Source organism: Mytilus galloprovincialis, chromosome 10 (genome assembly GCF_965363235.1).
Source record: "Mytilus galloprovincialis chromosome 10, xbMytGall1.hap1.1, whole genome shotgun sequence".
Classification (NCBI taxonomy): Eukaryota; Metazoa; Mollusca; class Bivalvia; order Mytilida; family Mytilidae; genus Mytilus; species Mytilus galloprovincialis.
The window spans coordinates 69,553,207-69,579,274 of NC_134847.1; the positions used below are offsets into that span (position 1 = coordinate 69,553,207).

Here is a 26,068-nt window from a genome sequence, read left to right on the forward strand (position 1 = left end):
AAAATAGAAGGCTTATTTTGATTGGCTTCGATATGAAAATAGCCCAATCAAATTAGAGCTTTTAAACTGTAATTGGGAATAAGCTCCTGCGTGTCCGCCATGTTGGAACAAACACGCTAACGTCCTTCTCTGTTTTTGGGCCTATTTCAGCAAAAGAAGAATACCTAGGACAAGAATAAGAAATTTCTAATGACTATGGAGGCTGTCCGTGCTTTTAACAATGAGGTATTATACATAACCTGCAGGATTTTGTTTGACTCATTGTCATTGAATCACCACGTTTTTTCCGTGGTATTTCTGTAAATATATTAGCAAAATTAGCAAAATAATTGTGAATTATTGCTGAATGTTTTGTGGCATTTCGTTGGTGTCGAAAAATCATTGCAATCTTTATTTGTTGAAATTGTTGATTGTCAGGGTTTTGTAGCAAGGTAACAAGACATTTCGGCACACAAGTCCGAAGACACTTCGGCATCCGTTTTGGACAATTCGGGACCAGACATTTCCGACCTCATTTATTTTGTTAAAGAAAATTAAAAGAAATGTTACAGTAATTCTATGATCTGTAGTCAAAATATGCACTGCAAGACCTGCATACAAAGGAACAGAAAATTTGACATCAACTGTTGTTGTGTCTTTATGTCCAGTCCCCAAAAAGATATAGAGGGGTAGCATAACAGTGACAGTGTCAACACCAGAGTCTGCACCCGGGGAACTTGTACCTTTTAATCTTTTGGTTACAGAACTGTAAAAGGAATCCTCCAACATTCCGTTACATAGTTAAGATGGTTTCTGAAATTCAAGCTTCAAAGGTACCAAGTTGACAGACCCAGGGCCGTCTTTTTGAAGTACAAACCACGTATTGTAACAACGGCATACAGGGATCAGGAAGGACGTGCGCCTATAGCGCATATTGACAAGAAATGGTGCATACAGGGACAAATGTAAGCACCCACGTCATGTGGCGCACGATATTTTTCACTTCGTTTAGATATATCGTCAAACGAATTTCCGATCGTGTTCCGTGCCGCCATGTGTGTATACACAACTGTGTAATGTTCCTCCAATAATAGGAGCACCTATATATTTTTGGGACGTCTCAGGTGTTCTCGGTGTTTTCCTATTGTAATAATAGAACCATGCGGTCTAACTGATAACTCCGAATATTTCCATACACCAAATATAGTTAACCTATTATCTATAGCATTTAGTTTTAGAAAAAAAAGACCAAAACTCAAAAAACTTAAATTTGACCACTGAACCATTAAAATGAGGTCACGGTCAGATGACACATGACAGCTAGACATGTACACCTTTCGGTCATTCCATACACCAAATATAGTAGTACTATTGCATACAGTATAAGAAAAACAGACAAAACACAAAAAAATAACTATAACCACTGAACCATGAAAATGAGGTCAAGGTCAGATGACACCTTCCAGTTGGACATGTACACCTTATTTACAGTCCTTCCATACACCGAATATGCTAGACCTATTGCTTAAAGTATCTGAGATATGGATTTGACCACCAAAACTTAACCTTGTTCACTGATCCATGAAATGAAGTCGAGGTCAAGTGAAAAATGTCTGAAGGACTATATAGTATAGAATATAGTTATTCTATTATTAACAATCTTAACTTTTTTTCAAGTAGTCACTTAACCATGAAAATGAGGTCAAGGACATTGGACATGTGACTGACGGAAACTTCGTAACATGAGAGATCCATATACAAAGTATGAAGCATGCAGGCCTTCTACCTTCTTAAATATAAAGCTTTTAAGAAGTAAACTAACATGACTAACACTGCCGCTGCCAGCTTAGGATCACTCTCCCTATGTCAAGCTTTCTGCAACAAAAGTTTCAGGCTTGACAAAAACAAAACTTTGTAGTGTCAAAAGCAAACAAACACTTCTCATGTCAAATCTCATTCACTTCATCCATTCAGTTTCAAAAAGGTAAGTCACTTCTCCGCATGGAAAAAGAAATATGCATAGAAGTAGACTAAAAGATGTAAAACATAATTATTTTCTTCTTTTTCAGTTGTCATCTTTGTACGAGACCAGGCCCCCTATATCTAGGGCCAAGATGGCTGCCGTGACAAAGGGTGCAATCAAGGCCATAAAATTTTACAAGCATGTGGTACAGAGTGTGGAGAAATTTGTACAGAAATGTAAACCAGAGTACAAAGTACCTGGACTTTATGTCATTGATTCTATAGTCCGTCAATCAAGGCACCAGTTTGGGTCAGAAAAAGATGTCTTTGCACCAAGATTTACCAAGAATATTTTGCTGACATTCCAAAACTTGCTAAAATGTCCCACAGAAGAAAAGGTATATATGTTTTAATCTTATGAAGACATTGTTAATGGCTTTTGTCAAACAGAATAAAGCAAAATATCAAAAGTAAATAACAAAATAATCAGAACTGTGTGCTTTAGATGTAATAATTCAACGTAGAACTTTAAATGTAAATGTGGTAAAAGTTCCTGGGTTTTACCATTATGCAAAACAATGATTGAGTCAGCTATACCGTGTGATAATTTTTTAGGTTCATCATTAGACAACTTTCTGTTATCCAAACACTTAACATTTGACACTTAAAATTATCCACTTGCTGTGGGGTATTATCAGTGAGCATTAACACACACTTTCACTTGTTGTGCACTCTTTTACAAGAACCTTGTACCTGTAAATGGTCATGCAAAAAGAAGTATTTTAATTTTTCCTGCACTTGTTGTTGAAGAAGGAATTGCACGATTCCTTTTAATTGTTCATAAATTTTCAAAAATGAGTATGAATTGTTTGTTCACATTACAATTACCGGGTACCCATGTAAAAATCTGCATGCTACATGTTGATATTGTATGATTCTCAATTTCAGAGTAAAATTGTACGTGTATTAAATCTTTGGCAAAAGAATAATGTGTTTATGAGTGAAGTTATACAACCATTGTTAGATTTAACAGCTGATCCAAACAATCCTGAAATGGCCGCCCAGGGTAAGGTTATATAAAAATATGTATGACATTTATTGACACTGTAGGTGCCTAGTTGGTCAAGTGGTCTAAGTGGTTCTTCCATTGTAATAATTAGCCAGTCAACACTGAGGTTGTGAGTAAGAACCCCACTAGAGCAGGTGCACTCGACTCCTCCAATAAAAACTGGCCGCTATGAAATAGCCCAAAAATGGGTCTTGATACATAGAATAATACATTTGGTTTATTACTACATTTTGAATAACCATTGTCTATACAGTCAACCTTTGTTTGATTTGAGGAAACATTGATACTGGATATCATAAAATGTAAAATAAAAAAATCCAGCAAAACTCATATCAGAAAGTTTCTTGTTGAATGGTTCACATGATGATTGGAATAATACGGGCCTTTAACTATTAATAGAATTGTGGAAACAGCTCACAAGCAGATGCCAAAACAATCTCAGCATAAGAGAGTTTCATATTATGTTACAGCTGATTGCATTGAGTGTGTAGGTAAAAGTCATATCTTTGGTTAGCTTTCTTGCTAGCTGAGGCCAAATAAAAAAGTATGTGTGGTTCCAGTTACATCTGAAAAAAAGTTAGGGTAGGTAGGTAGGGATTTTTTTTATTTTATGTTTTTTTTTACATTGAGTCTATGGGAGCAACATTCTGACTTTAACAGTGCTTAATGAAAAATGACAATAAAATCTTTAGGGTAGGCTATTTTTAAGCCGAAAAAGTAGGGACGGTAGGGTTACTGAAACCACATATATTTTTATATGGCCTGAACAGTGAATTCATTATTATGTACATGTAAGGTATACTACCCCCCTTTGAAATAGCCTAGTCCTAGACCTACAGACAGATCTTTTACCATGTTTACCTACACACTCAATGCAATCTGCTGTAATATACAACTGTTCTTTACAGTGGATTCCTTTACCTAAGAATAAAGTCCAAATATCAATTTTAATACAGTCCTCATTAAACTGGACATTTAATGTTATATGAGAGAAAATTCTGTAATATAAACGGTATACTTAATGATGTTATTTGCCTGTATTCTTTTTATCCAGGACTTCTTAAGATAATAGTAAATCATGTAAAAAAATTATTTTTGGTATATTTTATCTTTTTAGTACAAAGAGCAGCCGAGTATATCGTTAATAAAACTGGAGCAACAACTAAAGCTGCTGGTGCTTCTAACTTAGATACATCAACATCGTCAGAACCTCCATCAGAACAGGAGACAGCTCAAAATATAATGGACACAGCCAATGCACAGTCAACACAGATAGATATGCTGGCCACAGTTAATCAATTACTGCAGCAAACACAGACGGTAATATATAAGTTTGAAAAACATAAGTGTCTGTTCTCGAAAAAAACATAGATGGTATCTATTCTGGTCATCCAAAACTCCTACAGATAACTTTCAACATATTCTCATTACAAGTATATTCAGGTATCTAGCAAAAAAAGAATAACCCTTCACAACATTGAAAACCTGATTTATGGTAGTTTGGGGGTTCAAACACAGTTCAGTGGGACATAACTTGTTTTCAAGTTACATGCTTTGAAATATTAACACATTAAATAGATGATACACGAGAAAAGTATCATGTGAATAGAATGAAAACTAAATGACAGATAATTTAGAATATAATGAGTTGATTGTTCTTTTAATATATATTGATATTGTTACTACATGTACTATAATACAAAGTATTAAAATTTACTCAAATCTTAGAGTTATCCCCCCTTTGAATAAAATGTTTAAAAGAGGGACGAAAGATACCAAAGTGACAGTCAAACTCATAAATCTAAAAAAAACTGACAACGTCATGGCTAAAAATGAAAAAGACAAACAACAACACACATGACACAACATAGAAAACTAAAGAATAAACAACACAAACCCCACCAAAAACTAGGGGTGATCTCAGGTACTCCGGAAGTGTAAGCAGATCCTGCTCCACATGTGGCACCCGTCGTGTTGCTTATGTGATAACAAATCCGGTAAATAGTCTAATTTGGTAGGTCACATTCATGAAAGGGAAGGGGATAGTAGTTACGACGTAAGGAACATATCCGATATCATTTGTGAAACAGTTATTCCATAATGGTCAACCAACTCGTGATGGTGACGTAAATTTTACATACGCCGCGTATGTAAAATTCACGAAGGGATGATTTCAACTTCACCATTTGGAACTCTTGGTTTAATAGCTTCCTTGTGAGCAGCAACCCTCTATCTAGAAAATCATGATAGGAAATGCAAGCACTGGAATATTGTTTCAATTGGGAGATATATACCCTGTATGCAGGTGCTGCTGGAATGTTGCTACTTAGAAATGGAAAGTTCACAATTGGAAAGCTGAAATCATCTCTTTTGTCGTAAAGTTTTGTTTTCAACCGACCTTAATTTTCAATTTCTAGATGTAAGTCAAGATATGAGGCCGACTTAACTGTATCTGTAGTATCCTTTATCTCTAGCTTGATGGGATAGATGCTTTCCACAGTCACCAAATTTTGAATAATTTAGTGAAAGAACATCTATAGAGCAGAAAGTAGAGTTAAAGGATATTGTTAACTTCTTATCTTTCTTCCTAAGAAGTTCCTGCATGAAGTCAGACTCATAATAATAAAGAAACAAGTCTGCAAGTAGAGGGGCACAGTTTGTTCCCATTGGAATGCCGACAGTAATAGTATTTGTTAAAAACAGACAATGATTATATTAAATGACTATTTTTTATGTAAATGAAATAAGATTAAAAATTGCAATTGAATTGCGTTCCTGTCTCAAAAATTTCCTAGTTCATTAAAATTTTAAAACGATTGTTTTCTGCAATTAACAATCCAAGATGGCAAAATATCATGCACATTTTCAGAATAAATCATCTGCCTGTAAAGATAAAACCTTTATTTAGTATGAGATTTTTTTAACTGTGCTGTTCCATTTGAATATACATGGTACCCAAGAAGGCACTTTGAAAATTGGTAACTAGCATTAAAACAATTTAAGAATTCTCTTACATTTTCCCTGAACAAAATGGTCTTTTAATCCCAACTCGTGACAAAGATTTCAAAGTGCCTTCCCAGGGTCCCATGTGTGTTTTCTTGGAACAGCCCTTTAATACATAAAAACTACCATATTCACACATGTTAATTGGTTGGAGGAAATCTTATACAAGGGAATTTTCCAACTTTTATGCTTTGATGTTCTTGAGACATGGTCTTGGTCTTGTTTTAGGGTAGTACAAGTTTAAGTGCACAACAACAGCAGTTGCAACAGTTACAGTTACTTCAACAACAGTTGATACAACAAACTCAGTTGATGCAGCAGTCAACAGGACAACAACCAGTTATAGATAGCAACCTGTTATCCCACATACAGACCCTTACTAGTCAACTTCTCAACAAGAAACCTCCAGAACCGGGATTTAATAAGGTTGACAAACAGTGTTTACCCCTAAAAGATTTTATTGTATATACCAATAGGCATGATAGGAGACATACTTTTTATAAGGGCTGTTCTGTTAATACACATGTGGTACCCAGGGTTGGCACTTTGAAAATAGAATAACCATCTGTAGAAGTAGTTCTAAGAAATTTTCTTTACAAAGTGGTCATTTACATGATTTACACCACCCTTCAGTTAGGATATGGAACTGCCTTGTATGTTTTTATGGAACCATCATGGGGAGGGGATTGAAAACAGATGTTCTTTTTGTACTTATGGTGTTTTTTTAAGTTTTTTAAATGTTTATCAGAACTGAAATCTTAAAAATGAAAAACTACATCATCTTATTTGTTTAATGGATCAAAATTAATTATTATTATTGGACTTTTTGTAATTAAAAAAAAAAAGATTAAAAAAAAGATATATGATAACATTGTAGATATTATATTGTAGAAGTTACTAGATTTTGACTATGGTGAAAGTGATGAAGAAGATGGACAAGGGTACGTAAACATTTTTTTTTATATCAATACATTTGGTGGTAAAGGAATCAAATCTTAAACATGTACTAAATTGATCTTCCTCAACTCTATACAAATACATGTACCTTAGAATCTGAAGAAAAAGGATTAAAGAATTGATTGAACAAAGTCAGAGTTTCAAGATATTTTTGAGATGTGTTTGTCAGTTTGATTGTAAAGTTGCAGTCATATTTATTTAAAGGTGGACTACTGACATACATCTTATTTTCTCCAAATATAACAAGAATATCGACAAACCTTTCCCACCTTCTGTATAACCATTTGAATCTAAACTATGAACAAACTCCAAAAGTAAGAAATTGCTAATATTATCAGGTCTGATCTCTAGTTAGATTGTTTACAGCAATATTCATGCAACTTCAACACAGACAATGACCAAAAGAAAAACAGAATGAGAAAGCAGTTTCCCTCTTCTATTGATGTTATTTGAGTTATTGATCTTACATCATGTACATTTGAGTTATTCTCTTAATAAATGAGTACCAAAGACAAAGAAAATGAAACATGAGTTGATTGCTTTGAAGTGGTTAGATTTAATTTGACATCCCAGTGACAAGTTGTTGTTGATAGTTTCCTACAAATGGTATCCCTGACTTGTATCCACTTGACCAATAATTGAAGCAAGCTTAGAAGCAGTTTTCAAATTTCAGCTATTATTCATTACCAACTACTGTGGATTCATATATTTTAAATGGGTTCCAATTTTCATGGAATTAGGAAACTTGGGATTTCATGGATATTTATTTCGGGTATTGCCAAAGTAGGAATTTACGTCTAGAACAATATGTAACAAGTTGAACATTTATATTTGTGGTTACCTGGAAATTGTATGAAAATTGGTTACCCATAAATAATTATGAATCCAAATTAATACTTTTAACAAAATCCATTATCAAATATCTATGCCCAAGTAATAGAAACTTAACCCAGTTTTAAATCCTGACAAGTGGAAAAAGCAGAGCGCTGAGAAAATAGCTTGGGTATGCACATAGTGGTGAAAAGAATGTCAACGCTTTTAAAATATTGTTAATTGTTAAAAGTCATAATTGTGACTAAGAAGATCAACATTTTGATTCCTGTGAAAAGACAAGAGTTGCAGCTTATAAACAGTAATAAAAAGATGGGTTTGTTTTTGATTTTTTTTGGCTTTCTGTGTATCATCTGTCTTTGTGTAGTATCCATTTTGTGGTGACCCTGGTTATGGACTGCCTTTAATGTCTTCCAAATGTCTTGCATCCAATTTATTATGCCAAATTCCTAAGTATTGGTTTTCGAATGTTTGAGAGAGTAAAAATGCAAATCACTTCATGTACTTAATGATTTATTTCATATATCAGTTTGTTGATTGTCATTTGTTTGGAAAAAAACTTTGGCTTCGGAATGAATTAAAAACCTGTTTGTATACAAGGTAGAATGCAACATAATAAATATATACATTCCAATGTTACCAATTACTATAGGTGATACTGCCTTAATATTAACTACTTGAAAAAAAGACTATTATAAAATGGATACTCACAAAGTACATTTGACCACAGAACAATTGTTTATATTGACCAGAAATGACTGTTCCACAGTGAAGTAAACAATGCATCATAAAGCAATTAGCAAATTTAAAAGTGATTTTAACAAACAATTCTTTCCATTCCTTGATAGCATCATTTAGTTGTGCAAACAGTCATTTCTGGTGAAACTGATGATTTTAAAATATGCTATGCAAGTGTTAGTTCAGTCAAGACATATAAAGTGCTGACAATGTAAGGGAAAGTGTCAAACATAGAAAGTGCTGACAATGTGAGGGGTAGTGTCACAACATATAAAGTGCTGACAATATGAGGGAAAAATATGTGGTGACAAGGTTTCTACTCTGATTTAATTTTTATAGCCCACAGAATGTGTTGGACCAAAACCTAATGCATCAGATCCAACAGATGTCCCAAACCATACAGAAAAATGAACTGCTAAATAAGGAAATGAACATGCAGAAACTACTGCAACAACAGGCAGAGTTTGATCAGCAGATTGCTGCATCACAGGTAATACATTTGTTATGTAGATCATGTAATAAGGCAAATATTTGAAAAGAAGGATAGGTTATTGGGTAATTTATGAAAGAAATGCAGTGGATTCATTTTATTTGTAATACTTTCATATTATCAAATCAATTATTCTTATAAGAGTAACTAAAAAACATCTTTTGACATCTATCAAGTCTGTTTTTGACATGTCACTGTTACCTGGAATGTCAAACTTTAAAGCTGTAATTTAGAAAAATAAATTATTTTTAAAATTTTGAAATATCAAACAATAAATGCCTCTTTTTCAAAACTATTTTTAATAATTTGGAACAAGTCGAAAACTCTTCAAATAATATTAATAAATTTGCATTACTATTATTTCAAAAATAAGCTGTAATTAAATTTTAAGTTGGTAGTCATTATAAGTGTTCAATACATTTTTGTATGTAGAATTTTTAATTAAAATCACTTCTCATCTTTTTAAGAGTAGAATGTCCTTACTTAAATGCATTACGATTAAAACTATCCCAATTCGGACAATTTGTAGAGTTATACCAAAAATATTTTTTGTTTGTTATTTAAATTAACAAATAATGATGAATCCAATGCAGACAAATCTGAAAAAAACTACTGTTAATTCAGAAATTACTGCCATGTTTTTATTAATTTGAAAAAATGCATTAAACGCGATTTTTCTGATTATCTAAAATAAAATTCCATTTTAGTTCAAATTGACAAAAAGGCAATAATGCAAATGCACTCAACAATTTCCAAATTTACAGTAATTTTTTTTCTCAGTTATTACACTATATTTAAATAGTCATGATAGTTGCTACACTATATTTAAATAGTCATGATAGTTGCTATCTATTAGATTTTCAATACCTTATCAAACAGCTTTTTATGGTTTCTTGATATTTATAATCAGTTCTTACACTGTTAGATGAGATTTTTATTCTATTGTCACAGCAGTAATAAGACTGAATGGATTGCGTGCAAGATTTCTTTACTTCACCTGATAAAAGAATTTCCAAATATCAGTAAATATTAGATGATATCATTAATGATACTGTTAAAGGCTGTTTGATAACATTGAATTGGTATTGAGTACTGTGGATTCCTTATAATTCTTTGAATACCAATTTTCATGGATGTTCCTTTGATGAACCTCAAATTTGAGTTTTAAAAAAGTATGAAGAGTTGTCTCATTGGCACTCACACCACATCTTACTATATCTATGAAATAAATATAAAGCTGAAAAGCAAACTTTTACGATATAAAGTTAGTTTTAACAAAATGGCAATTTATCTTCAAGTCTTGAAAATTGGTACCCACAATAATAAATCCACAGTAAATGTATACTTTTTATAACTGAGTCTTTTTGACATTCACTGATATATTTTTAAATTAAATGTGTGAAATTTAACTTTCAATAGACATGATAGAAATCTAATTATTACATCTGCAAGATGTACATTACTCATACAGCTATTCATTATTTTCAACACATCTTAATTTTGAGATAAAAAAAATTAAATATGATAATGAACATTATAAAACTTTTGTAGTTCAAGCACACTTTAAAATGAAACAACAGTTCTATTTGAAGAAAAAAACTAAAAAATGAAAAGACTCAGTTATAAAGCAAATTGTTATTGATATGATCATGACTTTGAAGTTTCTTTTACAGCTTTGAAAACAAGAAAATTTCTAAATTTCAACTTCTTTATCTTTTTAAAATCAGAAGTCTTAGGACTGGTTCATATTTTGAGTAGGTTTTGATGAAGTTGAAGTCCAATCACCTTGAAACTTGGAACACATATTCCCTCAGCCAAATTAGAGTTTAAACTCAATTTTATGGTCCACTGAGTTGGTCAGCCTGTCCCGCTTCAGGTTAAAGTTTTGGTCAAGGTAGTTTTTGATGAAGTTTGAAGTCCAATTAAATTGAAACTTAGTACAAATGTTCACTATGATATGATCTGTCTAATTTTAAAACCAAAATTAGAGTTTTGACCCCAATTTTACAGTCCACTAAACAGAAAATGATTGTGTGGGTGGGGCATCCATGTACTATGGGCACATTCTTGTTTGATTATTGTTACATTCCAATGTAACCATAGCCAGTGCCTATTGGAAATGGAGTTACATGTATGTGGTTTCGTGGTCTAGTGGTTAAGACCGATGGCTACAGTGTTGAGGCTCCCAATAAGTTCGATTCCAACACAGGGCTCTGGGAATTTCAGTACATCAGACAGGTGAATTTCACCCTCCCCATCACATCTCTGGAAACCAGAGTGGAGTTAAACTAGAATGGGTTCCTTAATTGCCGCGGTAGGTCAAAGTTGCTCCCTTCTTTAACCTAGATAAATCTACTGATATCTCTTTGAGTGTGTCTGTTCTCCTCGAGTACTTCGGCTTCCTCCACCATAATAACAACTGCCCAGAGCCCTAGCACTCTTTTTTGTGTTGGGTTGGGGATTGTCATTGTAAATACTGTATTATTGTTAATACTTAGTGGCACATCTCCACTAATCTGGATTGGGCTTGAGTGTACGCAGATTCAACTGGACCTTGCATTGTATGATAGGATCTTTCTATCTAATTTTAATGCCAAATTTGAGTTTTTACTCCAATTTTACGATCCACTGAACATAGAACTTGATAGTGCAAGTTAGGCATCCGTGCTCTATGGACATAATATATATAAAAAGAAGATGTGGTATGATTGCCAATGAGACATCTCTCCACAAGAGACCAAAATGACACAAATTAACAACTATAGGTCACCGTACAGCCTTCAACAATGAGAAAAGCCCATACCGCATAGTCAGCTATAAAAGGACCCGAAATGACAATGTAAAATAATTCAAAAGAGAAAACTAGGGGCTTTATTGAGGTACAAAAATGAACGAAAAACAGATATGTAACACATAAGCAACCAACAACCACTAAATTACAGGCTCCCGACTTGGGACAGGCACATAAATACATAATGTGGTGGGGTCAAACATGTTAGCAGGATCCCAAGCCTCCCCTAACCTGGGACAGTGGTATATCAGTACAACATAAGAACTAACTATAAAAATCAGTTGAAAAAGGCTTAACTCATCATATGGACAAAAATACAATACAATATTCTTGTTTTCAAACTATTTCTCTAGCTTCTATCTGCATTACCTTTTATCTTTTCCATCTTGCAAAAGATATGAATATGTTAGGTCAGCCTAGAGTTTTTTGGGTGGGTTTGGTGTTGAGGAATTTTCAGTTTGAAATTTTAATTGGCATGCATGATTCTGTAAAAAAAAGTTTCATTTTTAAAAACAATGTATAAAATTTAATGTTTCTTAGCACCAGAACAAAATGTTTTATTGTTGATAAAATACCATCTTCAAAAAAAATATTGATATTTTTTGTCTATAACAGAAATCATGTCTAAGAAGAAGAAAAAATTGATGCTATTATTAATTTAGGATAGATATAAGGAACAACTGTTTTATAATGGATTACTTGCTGAAGTCAATAAGTAATTTTACTGTCACAAATTGACTGTCTGTGAATTATTACCATGGGGAGAAAGTCAGATTTGTGCTACTGTTAAATCACTTAATGTCATGGACAAGTATTCAAATAGACTACATTTATCCAATCTAATGGAACATTTTTTTTTAATTTTCACTTTTAATTTTACACAAAATTCTAGGTCGTAGGGGATGGGAATGCTTAAAGTATGCTACAGAGGATGTATTGATAGTTATAAAAAAAAAAATCTGATCTAAATAATGCACTTTGGCTTGAAATTGAAAAAATGTATTGCATTGAAATACCAACTTGCCTTCACTTTTTTTAGTATCAAGTAGCAATTTCTATTCTGCTTATGGCAGATTTAAATGCATGGGGGGATAGGGGTGGTTGGAGGCACTTACATTAATATAAATGGTGGTTGGTTGTTCATAATTTAGTGCTGTTCCAAAATTTATCTGGTAGGAGGTGTGAGGCACTGAAATTACTTAAATGTTGGTTGAATTTTAAATAACTTAAAAGAATATGTTATGGGTGGTTGGATGTCTATAAAGTGACTCTCATGCCCACCATATATTTAATTCTGGATTAGCCCTTAGAATATTGTAAGGATAAAAAGTAAATTAAAAATGATCTGTTCTGAGAAGATCAGGTCTGAAAAAGGAGTGTCTACCATAAAGCAATAAAAAAAATTAAACAACTCTGTTCTTTTAATCAATTATTTTAAGAAAGCAGTGTTTAATTTTATATACTGTAGATTCATTATTATATGTGGGATACCAATTTTCATGAGTTTAATTTTAACACTGAATTTATATGTTCAGCTAAGAACACATTTTCTAAAGTCTTGTGCATGAACTGTGGCTAGTTAAATTAAAAAAAAAATGTTCCCACCAAAAAAAATGAATCTCCAGTATACGTCAGATGCTAACTTTTTATTTTAAGAATGCCTCTTCATCATATATATAAACTTTGTGTTATTTTATTGTTGTTTGCTTTTCAGGTTTACTAAAATTCTGTGGGCTATATAAAAAATTAAATCAGATAGTACAAATTTGAACATACAACATACATGTACATCTGACTTATTGAGGTTAATAACCTTATACCATGGTTTTTTTTTGTTAAAAGCATGAGGCTAAAATAGATTTTATTTTCTGTTCAACAATAATTTTAATATGAAGTATTAAAATGAGATCATAAAAACCATTGTTCCTTTAATTTTGAAAAAATTGAAAGACAGGTAGAAAATATTGAAAAAAAATGTCAGCACTGAGTAGAAAAATAATCTTCATTTTACTCCTTATCTTATTTGTTTATATGTTATGATACATTTATATTGTCAGCACTATTCATGTTTTGACTGAACTTATTTACTAATGTACTAAATATTACTCGATAAGAGCTAAAGGTACCTGTATGATTCACAGATTGTTTGTATAGATCTAGAGTAACAGTAGCAGTCAGAATTAGTTACTGCCGTTTCCCCTATCATTTATCATTTGAAATGATTGGAAATTGCCTTTTGAGTATATTCCCAAGCTAGCAAAGAGTTCACTAAAATAAAGACCTACACATATTTATACAATTCCTCAGTTGGTGTTGATTTGATGATATTAGTCTTTTTATACTTTTTAGTTGTCATTATACTTATGGTGTCAAAATTCTATTCAATTATAAAATTACTTGGTCAGACTTAATAAAATTGTCTGTAAGAAACAACACATACTTTGCTAGTTAGAACAACACTTTCAAAGAATAAATTGTAAATCCATAACTCATTTTGCTCTATGGACAAATGAAGGACCAGTATGAGTTATTATTGTCATTTTTGGTCCCTCTTTGGTCGGTGTTCATCATTTTTTATACGACCGCAAAAAATAAAAAATTTGCGGTTGTATATTAGTATGACGTCGGCATCGACGTCGGCATCGTCGTCGTCGGAAGACTCATAGGTTTTCGCACTATAACTTTAGTATAAATTAATAGAAATCTATGAAATTAGAATACAAGGTTTATGAACACAAAAGGAAGATTGGAATTGATTTTGGGAGTTTTGGTCCCACCAGTTTAGAAATTAGGGTCCCAAATAAGCATTTTTCTTGGTTTTCTCACCATAACTTTAGTAAAAAAATGTATAAGTAAATAGAAATCTATGAAATTTAAACACAAGGTTTATGACCATAAAAGGAAGGTTGGGATTGATTTGGGGAGTTTTGGTCCAAACAGTTTAGGAATTAGGGGCCCAAAGGGTCCAAAATTAAACTTTGTTTGATTTCATCAAAAATTGAATGATTAGGGTTCTTTGATATGCCGAATTTAACTGTATGTAGATTCTTAATTTTTGGTCCTGTTTTCAAATTGGTCTACATTAAGGTCCAAAGGGTCCAAAATTAAACTTAGGCCACACCAAATTAATTTCTTGTTCTACAGATTTTTGGACTCCAAAATTTGGGGCGAGCGAGCGATTTGAAAATTTTAATAAAAAAATATTTAATTTGAAATTTTTTGAGGCGAAGCTTGAAAAGTAAAGGCGAGCGATTATAATTTTTTTTGTAAACATAAAATAGTAGGTTTTGACAATATTAAAACTTGATTTATAACTTGTACTTTGACATTTTTGAATTTCTGAAGTATTTTTTCCCTGTTCACCAAGAAATAATTAAATCTGGTCTATGTATGTGTGACTGACAATGATACAATTCTCCATCCAAGTCATAATCAGTTTGGGGTTGCCCCTTAATTTTATAAATATCCCTTTTACATGTTTTATGATGGATCATATAAGTTATAATATATTTGTTTGTACAAAAGGGCTCATATTTTCTCAAAGAACTATATATCTATCTATAGCTAGTATTAAATGGTCAAAACATGTCCAAAAATTTTGTAATATTCCTGGACTTTAACCATGTTAAATTAACACATTTACTTTAACAGTTTAATATTCATGATTCAAAATAAGTGGACCCCTCTTTTAGAAAAAGTTGTTTAAAATATGATGTAACTCTCCCCTTTTTGAGTACAAAATTCTAAGTTTTCAAAGTTTTTGTATAGAAGAACTATACAAATCCTTGGTATTTCTATTTTCTTTTCTACATCAGTAAAATGACCCCTTGTCTGAGGGAGGGTTGTTCTCAACCTGACAATAACAAACACAGGTCAAAGTACGGCCTTTTACACAGGGCTTTGATACAGACCAAACAGCAAGCTATAAAGGATCCCAAAATTATTAGCATACACAATTCGAACAGGAAAACCAACGAACTATTTATATATCCAAACAGGAAAATACCAATGAACAACATCAACAAACGATAACTGCTGAACGACAGGCCCCTGAATCAATCAGGACAGGTGCATAAACATGCAGCGGCTATATATAGTTTTGTTTTGTCACCATACAATATAATTGCAGTTGAAGGCAAATCCTTCAGAAGTTCTTTGTACTTTATTCTAACAACGGAACATTTTGGATAGGGAATATAAGTAAGGGGGAAAGAAACCAATGTTGATATCTTTTTATAATATTTTCAAAAAAACAGTGCGGGAAATAGACATGTTTACATTTCCGGATGTGGGAAGCGGGAATATAAAAAAAATAAAAACATTCTGTTTTGAAAAAAATAGGTGCGGGCGGGTCCGTCGAACAAGGAATCAAATTGGTGTGGCCTTAGTTTGATTTTAACAAAAATTGAATTTAGGGGTTCTTTGATATGCTGAATCTAATTTGGTACTTAGATTTTTATACGACCGCAAAATTTGAAAAATTTTTCGTCGTATATTGCTATCACGTTGGCGTCTGCGTCGTCGGGGTCGTCCTGCGTCCGAATACTTTTAGTTTTCGCACTCTAACTTTAGTAAAAGTGAATGGAAATCTATGAAATTTTAACACAAGGTTTATGACCACAAAAGGAAGATTGGTATTGATTTTGGGAGTTTTGGTCCCAACATTTTAGGAATTAGGGGCCAAAAAGGGCCCAAATAAGCATTTTCTTGGTTTTCGCACTATAACTTTAGTTTAAGTTAATAGAAATCTATGAAATTTTGACACAAGGTTTATGACCACAAAAGAACGGTTGGGATTGATTTTGGGAGTTTTGGTTTCAACAGTTTAGGAATTAGGGGCCAAAAAAGGGCCCAAATTAGCATTATTCTTGGTTTTCGCACAATAACTTTAGTTTAAGTAAATAGAAATCAATGAAATTTAAACACAATGTTAATGACTACAAAAGGAAGGTTGGTATTGATTTTGGGAGTTTAGGTCCCAACAGTTTAGGAATTAGGGGCCAAAAAGGGACCCAAATAAGCATTTTTCTTGGTTTTCGCACCATAACGTTAGTATAAGTAAATAGAAATCTATGAAATTTAAACACAAGGTTTATGACCATAAAAGGAAGGTTAGGTTTGATTTTGGGAGTTTTGGTCCTAACAGTTTAGGAATAAGGGGCCCAAAGGGTCCAAAATTGAACTTTGTGTGATTTCATCAAAAATTGAATAATTGGGGTTCTTTGATATGCCGAATCTAACTATGTATGTAGATTCTTAATTTTTGGTCCCGTTTTCAAATTGGTCTACATTAAGGTCCAAAGGGTCCAAAATTAAACTTAGTTTGATTTTAACAAAAATTGAATCCTTGGGGCTCTTTGTTATGCTGAATTTAAAAATGTACTTAGATTTTTAATTATTGGCGTAGTTTTCAAGTTGGTCCAAATGGGGGTCCAAAATTAAACTTTGTTTGATTTCATCAAAAATTGAATAAATGGGTTCTTTGATATGCCAAATCTAACTGTGTATGTAGATTCTTAATTTTTGGTCCAGTTTTCAAATTGGTCTACATTAAGGTCCAAAGGGTCCAAAATTAAACTAAGTTTGATTTTAACAAAAATTAAATTCTTGGGCTTATTTGATATGCTTTATCTAAATATGTACTTTGATTTTTGATTATGGGCCCAGTTTTCAAGTTGGTCCAAATCAGGATTCCATATCAAGTATTGTGCAATAGCAAGAAATTTTCAATTGCACAGTATTGCACAATAGCAAGAAATATCTAATTGCACAATATTGTGCAATAGCAATTAATTTTCAATTGGAGTTATCTTTCTTTGTATAGAATAGTAGTTGATAATATATGTTGGAAATTTGCCAGACATGACTATGATGTCATTTTCTATTTTTATTTGCCAATAACTTTATGTAAATAACTTCATTGGAAATTTGCCAATATAAAATGTTGCTGATGAAGTTTTTTTTATTGTTTTATACAATAAACAATGTATATTCACTTTTACTACCAACCAATCTTTACCATTCAGTGATAACAAGCACTTTATTTTACATTTTAATATTTTATGATGTATTTAAAAGAGTAGTTATTGTTGCAAACTCCATTAGAAATTTGAATTGATATCAGTTTTGGAAAAAGGGAAACGGGGATGTGAAAAAAGGAGGGGGGGTTTAATTTTTGTCATTTCAGATTTCATAAATAAAAAGAAAATTTCTTCAAACATTTTTTTGAGAGGATTAATATTCAACAGCATAGTGAATTGCTTAAAGGCAAAAAAAACTTTTAAGTTCATTAAACCACATTCATTCTGTGTCAGAAACCTATGCTGTGTCAACTATTTAATTTTAGATTTAAAAAGTTTGAAGAAGAAATTTTTAATTGATTTGTAAAATCTTGACATTTGTTTTGTGTAAAAAAAAACCATGTAATGTCAAAAATTTGATCACAATCCAAATTCAGAGCTGTATCACGCTTGAATGTTTTGTCCATACTTGCCCCAACTGTTCAGGGTTCGACCTCTGCGGTCGTATAAAGCTGCGCCCTGCGGAGCACCTGGTTTATTATGAGCCCAGTTTTCAAGTTGGTCCAAATCAGGGTCCAAAATTAAACTTTGTTTCATTTCAACAAAAATTGAATCCTTGGGGTTCTTTGATATTGTTGAATCTAAACATGTATTAAGATTTTTGCTCATGGGGCCAGTTTTCAAGTTGGTCCAAATCGTGGTTCAAAATTAAACTTTGTTTGATATCAACAAAAATTGAATCCTTGGGATTCTTTGATATGCTGAATCTAAACATGTATTTAGATTTTTGATTATAAGCCCAGTTTTCAAGTTGGTCCAAAATTAAACTTTGTTTGATTTCAATAAAAAATTGAATATATGGGTTTTTTGATATATGCCAAATCTAACCATGTATTTAGATTTTTGATATTTGGGCCCCAATTGGTCCACATTGAGGTCTAAAGGGTCCAAAATTGAATTTATTAAGTTTAAATTCTTAGACCACATTCATTCTGTGTCAGAAACCTATGTTGTGTCAACTATTTAATCACAATCCAAATTCAGAGCTGTATCAAGCTTGAATGTTGTGTCCATACTTGCCCCAACTGTTCAGGGTTCGAACTCTGCAGTTGTATAAAGCTGTGCCCTGCGGAGCATCTGGTCTTATCTCATCTATTCGACTCAGTCATAAGGTGTTCTTAACTTCATGACATGTTTGCTTTTGTCATATTCTTATTAGTATTTGAAACTACTTAAGGAAATCTTGCTGTAAAAGGCTGTATCAGAAGGCAAAAGATAGGGTTTTTAGTCATGGTTTGGCAGTACTTGATTCCAATAGCTCAATTTTGAAAATCCTCCTTTAAAACTTTAAATCAAATCAAATTCTAGTAAAAACAAACATTACAAAGTAATCTCATTTCATCCTGATCAAAAACATGGCCAGCATCAACAGGCAGTTGATTTTGATCAATTCTGTCAGTCAAACTTTTAAAGTCATAAGAAACGAGTGACCGGTGAAAAATAATGTTCTTCCAATTCTTGAACCAATGCATACAGACATCATAATCTTAGTCTTCTGTGCTCGAATTTATCAATTTTTTCGTGCAAATTTCGTATAATTGTCAATTTTATTTTCAATCGGTCAGTGTTGTTGTGAAAATATGGCAGGTAATTAAAGTTCGTGCATTGAAGCCGAAGTTTAACGATTGTCACCTGTTTGTCAACAATTGACGAAAAATAAACAAAAAAGCATGGAAATTGAGCACGTGTTTAACATGTAAATTCAGATAACAGTTTATTTTAAGGACATCCATGCGTATTGTGGTCACCGGATTTTTACGAGATGGGTCACACTGAGGTCACCTTGCATACGGAAAATATGTCGGGGGAATTGCTTGCTGGAAGGAAGCTATTCAAATAAAGTAAACTTCTTCTAAATATGAATAAATTAAAGAATTTTCTTCAGAAAAAAGTATATGTACATAAGTTTTATAATGAAAACTATCCATTGAGTTATAAAAATCATATGCATTATTTTTTTTTTATTTGAGGTTTCTTATGACTTTAAGTTTGAATCTTAGTAACAAGTCTACTGAATACTAGGTGTTTAAACTATTCTTTAAACAATGTTATCCATATTGTGAAAAAGGGCATGTAATAATCTTGGAATCTAGGTCAAAGTTCATTGATTAAACTACCGTATTTATTCTATTTAAAGCCCCCCTTCTAATTAACGCCCCCCTACCGAAAATAGTGTGTTCAGAACTTTTGACTTCTAATAAACGCCCCCATTTTGAAGTTAAAAAAATTAATTTAAAACTTACCCATTACAATATTTCAAAGACATCGACCCGGTCACTCAGAAACATGAAACGAAAAATCAATAACGTCCATGGTGGGTCTCATTGGGGTCTAAGCGTGACGCGGGATTGCGGATTTTTTGTAAGTGTAATACATGAAAATCAAATTATTGTGCTGTGAAAACGGTAAATGGAGTCTAGCGGGACACGGGAAATTGCAAAAAAATTGAGAATTGCTTACGTACATAGTGTAAGCGGGAAACAGGAATCTGACAAAACAGTAAGCGGGATCCAGGATCAGAACCCCCCAATGAGACCCCCTCCATGTTTTAATCCACTCCGATAATACAACACAGTGTGTACAAGTTCCAAAAATAGATCTGTCAGTTACACAGTACGTTATAAATTTTAACAAATTATTAGATGAGGTCACATTACCGATAAATGCTATTTATAGATTATGGAGACAATAAGAAACACGTGTATGTTACTATAGTCTGTTTCAACAAAATTCAGGTAAAGGTCAATGAAGTAAGGTATGAAATTCGTTTCTCTATTTGACGCCCCCCTTTCGGAAATTGTCTTCACCCCCGGGGCGTTTAATAGAATAAATATGGTATGTAAGATTCATGTGTCTTGTCTGCTTCTAACTAGATTGCACCTAATGTTGATATTTCTTACCCATTGCCTGTTTTTAATGCATCTATCAAATTGATAACTATTCATATAGATATGTCATGACTTTTACTCGGATTGATATCTCCATTGTAACACCAGAATACAGAAGTTCATAACTCTTTAAGAAATTATTTACCATTTACATGTATCTCATTAATAATTGGTAATAAACAGACCCATAATTACTGATAAAATCATCAAATCCTCAGTCAGAAAACCGATTTTTGTGACATTACCAAACACACACTTAAAAAGCTTTAACCCTTTCCTAAGTTATAAAGAAGAAAAAAATAAGTGTAAAATAAAATTAAGATTCACTAATATTTATGAATATAACTTTGGATTAATAGTAAGCATGGTAAGATTTAAATGTGAAGATAATAAGAGGAGTTTCTCCTTGTATAGGTTGATATGGACTATAGGAGCTCGGTCCCAGAGCCAAGTCATTTTGGTCATTTGGTGAGTACGCTGATATCTTTTGCTTTTTCAGCAAAAATTTGTTCTTTTTTTTTATTCCTCTGATTGTTTTCTATCCACTTTCTAACACTTTGTTTTAGTATGTTATATCATGCTATTAGCTTTTCTATTCAATTGCTTTGCATGTAAATAATTGCAAGAGGGATTTTGCATCATTTAAAAAAATCAAAGGTCATGACAGCTTCAACATTTATTAAAGTCTGCAGCTACAGCATAACTGCTTATGGAAAACATAATATGTATACTGTGAATATACTTTTTTAATGATGTTTATCCAACTTTCATGATTTTAGGAAAGATTTTGTTTTCCTGGATATTTGATTAGATAGTGTTGCCAAGGTCTGTACGACAGACTACATATTGAAAATTTAGTTTCATTGTTTACCTTGACCAATCAAATCCACTAAAAATTGGTCACAAGAATAATAATAAAGAATCTACAGTTTATAACAAAGTGACATGGGTTCTTATTAAAATCAGGAAAGTTTGTTCTATTTACGATAATAAATACTTAAATTTCATTTGAAGCACAAATTTCAGGACTTAGATTTTTACCATTATCTAAGTACTTGGTAGCTTGTGCAAAATTAATAATTTCTTTGAAAAATTGTAAATAACATAGTTAATTTACAACTTTCTAAGAATTAACAATTAAACCGTTAATTCAAGCATTATAGAAGTTTTCTATGCTTATTGTGAATTTATATGTTGGTATGCTAAATGAAGGGACATAGAATATTGTGAAACCAACGCCTTATAAATATTGAGAACCCAACGCCTTATAAATATTGAGAAACCAACGCCTTCTAAATTTCATGCATCCTAAGGGCTTTTCTGCATTGACCATGATCAGGAATGCTTAAAGCCAAATATTTGAAAACCAAAAATGTATACTAACTCAACAGTTCAAGAGCTATAAAAGCCTAAAATTAAAGGTAAAGGCAATAAAAACCTTGGTTATATAGTTCTTGGATAATAGATATAAGAAGATGTGGTATGAGTGCCAATGAGACAACTATCCATCAAAATAACAATTTGTAAAAGAAAACTATTATAGGTCAATGTACGGCCTTCAACACTGAGCCTTGGCTCACTCTGAAAACAACAAACTATAAAGGGCCTCAAAATTACTAGATGTGTAAAATCATTCAAAGGGGAAAACCAACGGTCTTGGATAAGTATGTTTTCAGTCAAGGCTTTCTATTAAAAAAAAATAGTTTAAAATTGGTCAAAAAAGGGACAAATACTATTTTCAAATACTTTTCACAGAAATTAGTGGTTTTGTTCAAATCTCCCTCAAACCAACTTTTCAGAAAACTAAAATTATAAAAATGCTCATGTTTCCTATCTAAATCTCATTGTTTTGATTTAGTTTGATGATAGCTCTGTATACTCTGGCATCTGCTATGAACACATGATTGCCATTTTGAATTAATATTTGATGGTAGCAGTCTGTTCAGTTTAATTGTATCAGAATGAACCTTTAAAAAACTTCAGTAACACATCATTGTTTAACAAAAAATGAATTTCCCTTCATATGGATAAACATTGAATTCAAATTAACTTTTATGAATGTTATTAATTTTAATTTGACTTATTTGAAGCACAAATTTCAGGACTAAGATTGTTACCATTATCTAAGTACTTGGTAGCTTGTGCTAAATTAATACTTATTTAGGAAGAATAGTACATATATAACATAGTTATTTACAACTTCTTAAAAAGTAACAATTGTGAGACAGATAATTATAATCAGCTCTTTGTGCTAATAGTTGATTGTCAATGTATATATGTAAGTTTGCTCAAATGAAGTTAAAATAGTTTGATATATCACATTGTCATTTCACTACTGTATATTTAAAACCTCAAAGTGCATCTCTTTCAACATTCATCATTATTTGATGGAATCAATGATTCAGGAGTGGCATACCATATTTGCACTGTATCACTAGCCTGTCAACACTTAGGGTTGGAGGTCGATTTACACAATTGGCAGGTGTGCTAGACATGAATCTTAGTGGACTAGGAGTGTTAGGGTCCCAACTGAAGGTCAATTGTTCTAATAGGCATACTGGCTTCCTTCTTAAATAAAAACTGACCATCACAAAATAAAACAATAGTGTTGAAAGTTGTGTTAATTAATCAATTCATCCATCCATATATGCAATTTTAAGATATGCATGGAGCATTGTTCAGAAGTAACTTCTGCTCTGACAATCAATATAGAGCAAATGGTCAATTTATGAAAGTAAATGGACAAAAGATGTAGAGGGCAATTAAAAACTTGTTGGGACCTAATTTTTTTTTAGGGGGGGGGGGGGGGAAAGAAGGTTGTAATGCATGCCTTAATTAAATGGCTTGAAAGTTGAAATAACTGTTTCAAACTATCATGATAGAGTTAAGGGGAGTTTGGTTGCTAATTTCCAGTTTTCAATCTTTTGGTTTTTGAACAGTATTCGTACATACAGAGGCTACAGTATTGTGTATTAAATTAGTTTGTTTAAGCCTATGACAATGTATGAAGGAACATTTGCTGGGATTTTAGTGGTAATAGGTCAATTTTATAAGGTGTGTTTTGAAATAAACTCAAAACCTTTGCCAATACATTATTTGTCTTGCAAGACATTAATGCAACCTCATTTGTATCTTAGTACTTGGTAGCTTGTGCTAAATTAATAATTTCTTATGAAGAATAGTATACATTATAGTTATTTTACAACTTCTTAAGAAATAACAATTAAAGTATTGAAACAATCAATAAGCCTTGTGTGCTTATTATAGGTATACAAATATGTTAGTATGCTTAATTGAAGATATATAAGATAAAATTCATGAAATAAATTTCTCTGTTCATTATTCAATGAAGTGTAACTTTCATTTGAACCACAAATTTCAGGACTTTTTGCCATTATCTAAGTACTTGTTAGCTTGTGCAACATTGATACTTTCTTAGGAAGAAAAGTATATAACATAGTTATTTTACAATTTCTTGAAATAAAAATAACACGAAAAATGAAAATATAACAGAAGTATAGTAAGAAATTTTAAAAAGGGATGCTTAACAATATAATTCTTTAATGCAATAAGTCAAGTGGTTGTCAGGTAGATTAAAAACATGTGGATTCTGCTATTAACAGTTGTCTTAAAATAAATAATAAATGTTGACTATGAAGAAAACAACTCTCATATAGCTCTTTCTGTGAAATATTTCAGTACAGTATAAAAGGATTATAATCTGAGGAGTGAGTATGAGATTTCAAATTGATCTCTAAATTTATACCATAGCCACTCAAATAATTTAGAAATAATATCAAAATGTTTTTATTTCACAGCCCCCTCAACCACCACCTCAGATGATGGGAATGCCACCAGAGCCAGGGCAGCCATTTCATTTGATGCACGAACATCAACCCCCGCCTGCTGTACAGGGATACCAGGAAATGGACGAGGTGTCTCAGGATACTGATGACAGGTCACGTGATACTAGTCGGGACAGAGAAAGAAAACACAGTAGTCGCAGATCTAAACAATCCAGAGATAGATCAAGGTCAAGGTAGACTTATTCATATGTCTCGTAGAAAATGTTTGGCAATGACCATAAAACCAGTCAATCTTTAACCATAAAAAACATGTTCTTTCAACTTCTAATATATATTCAGGATGAAATATAGATGGGTCAGATGAAATCAGAGCATTTAACTGATTGCAAACATTCATTTGTATCTTAGGAAGATAACCAATCTTATTCTTCATACAAGTATAAAAATAGCTTTGAAGAAAAGTCAACAAATTGTATTGTTCTCAAACTGGGCAAGAAATTCTACTTCCATTATAAAAAAATAATTTATTTGACAGATTTGTTGTCAGAATATTATGTTCATGAATTTATTGTAAGTTAACTTATATTTGAAGCACAAATTTCAGGACTTAGATTTTTACCATTATCTAGGTACTTGGTAGCTTGTGCTAAATTAATACTTTTTCAGGAAGAACAGTATATAACATTTATATTTTGTAACTTCCTGAGAAATAACAACAAGATTTAATATTAACATTATACAAGTCTAGTAAGGGCTTTTATACAATTGATTGTATTGGGGGTAGGAAAAATGTAGGAAGACACTTTAATTAAAATTTGATGGGTGGTGGTCATTTTCCTAAAAAAAATTCAAGGAAATATTTAATTGAAAATTTATGCATGGTAGGATCAAATAAATAATGCCTTCCAATCCCAAACCCCATATGTTTGTTTTTGGAACAGCCCTAAGAAATTTTTTAATAGCTGTACCTGAGGGGTATCATTCTTGATGTAAAAATTAAAGGATAATGGCATTGTATATCATGTATATCTGAGGAGTGTGGAAAAACTTGATTTCATTGGCAATGCTTTATATCACCTAATAGGTCAAAAAGTTATAGGGGGACAATGGATTGAAAGAATTCTTGATAGAGTATCTAAATAATTAGATGGAATGCTAAGTTTTTAGTTCCTTTATAATAGTTGACAATCTTGAATATGAAAAGTTGGGAATAGAAATTCGTTCCCATTTTTAAGCTTAACAAAAAGAGCAGCATGTATGCACGCACAAAAGAAGGGTTATGAATTGGTACACCAAAAGTTGATTTTACTTCAGAGAACTTCATTTCCTGACAAGGTGCTTTCTGTCAGTATATGAAAAGAATTTACAATATTTTAACTGATAGGTTTACTTCTAGCTGAGATCATCAGCAGATTTATGTTTTTTACATTAAATATATCCAGGTATAAAAATATAATTTGGTTATGTCTTATGT

The 26,068-nt window shown here is 32.1% G+C and overlaps 1 protein-coding gene across 5 annotated transcripts in view; it reads left to right on the forward strand.

Moving 5' to 3' along the window:
• Positions 1–68: 68 nt before the first annotated feature.
• LOC143048252 (uncharacterized) overlaps positions 69–26,068 on the forward strand; it is a 40,008-nt gene continuing 14,008 nt past the window's right edge. The window contains exons 1-9 of one of the 5 annotated variants that reach the window (XM_076221813.1): positions 69–225; positions 2,049–2,339; positions 2,890–3,007; positions 4,128–4,330; positions 6,242–6,439; positions 6,905–6,954; positions 8,879–9,029; positions 21,203–21,256; positions 24,607–24,827. In XM_076221813.1, the coding sequence (XP_076077928.1) occupies positions 190–225; positions 2,049–2,339; positions 2,890–3,007; positions 4,128–4,330; positions 6,242–6,439; positions 6,905–6,954; positions 8,879–9,029; positions 21,203–21,256; positions 24,607–24,827 (1,322 nt within the window). In that variant the 5' untranslated portion in view covers positions 69–189. The remainder of the gene's footprint in view (positions 226–2,048; positions 2,340–2,889; positions 3,008–4,127; positions 4,331–6,241; positions 6,440–6,904; positions 6,955–8,878; positions 9,030–21,202; positions 21,257–24,606; positions 24,828–26,068) is intronic. The other 4 variants (XM_076221814.1, XM_076221815.1, XM_076221816.1 and 1 more) reach the window with 4 other exon arrangements.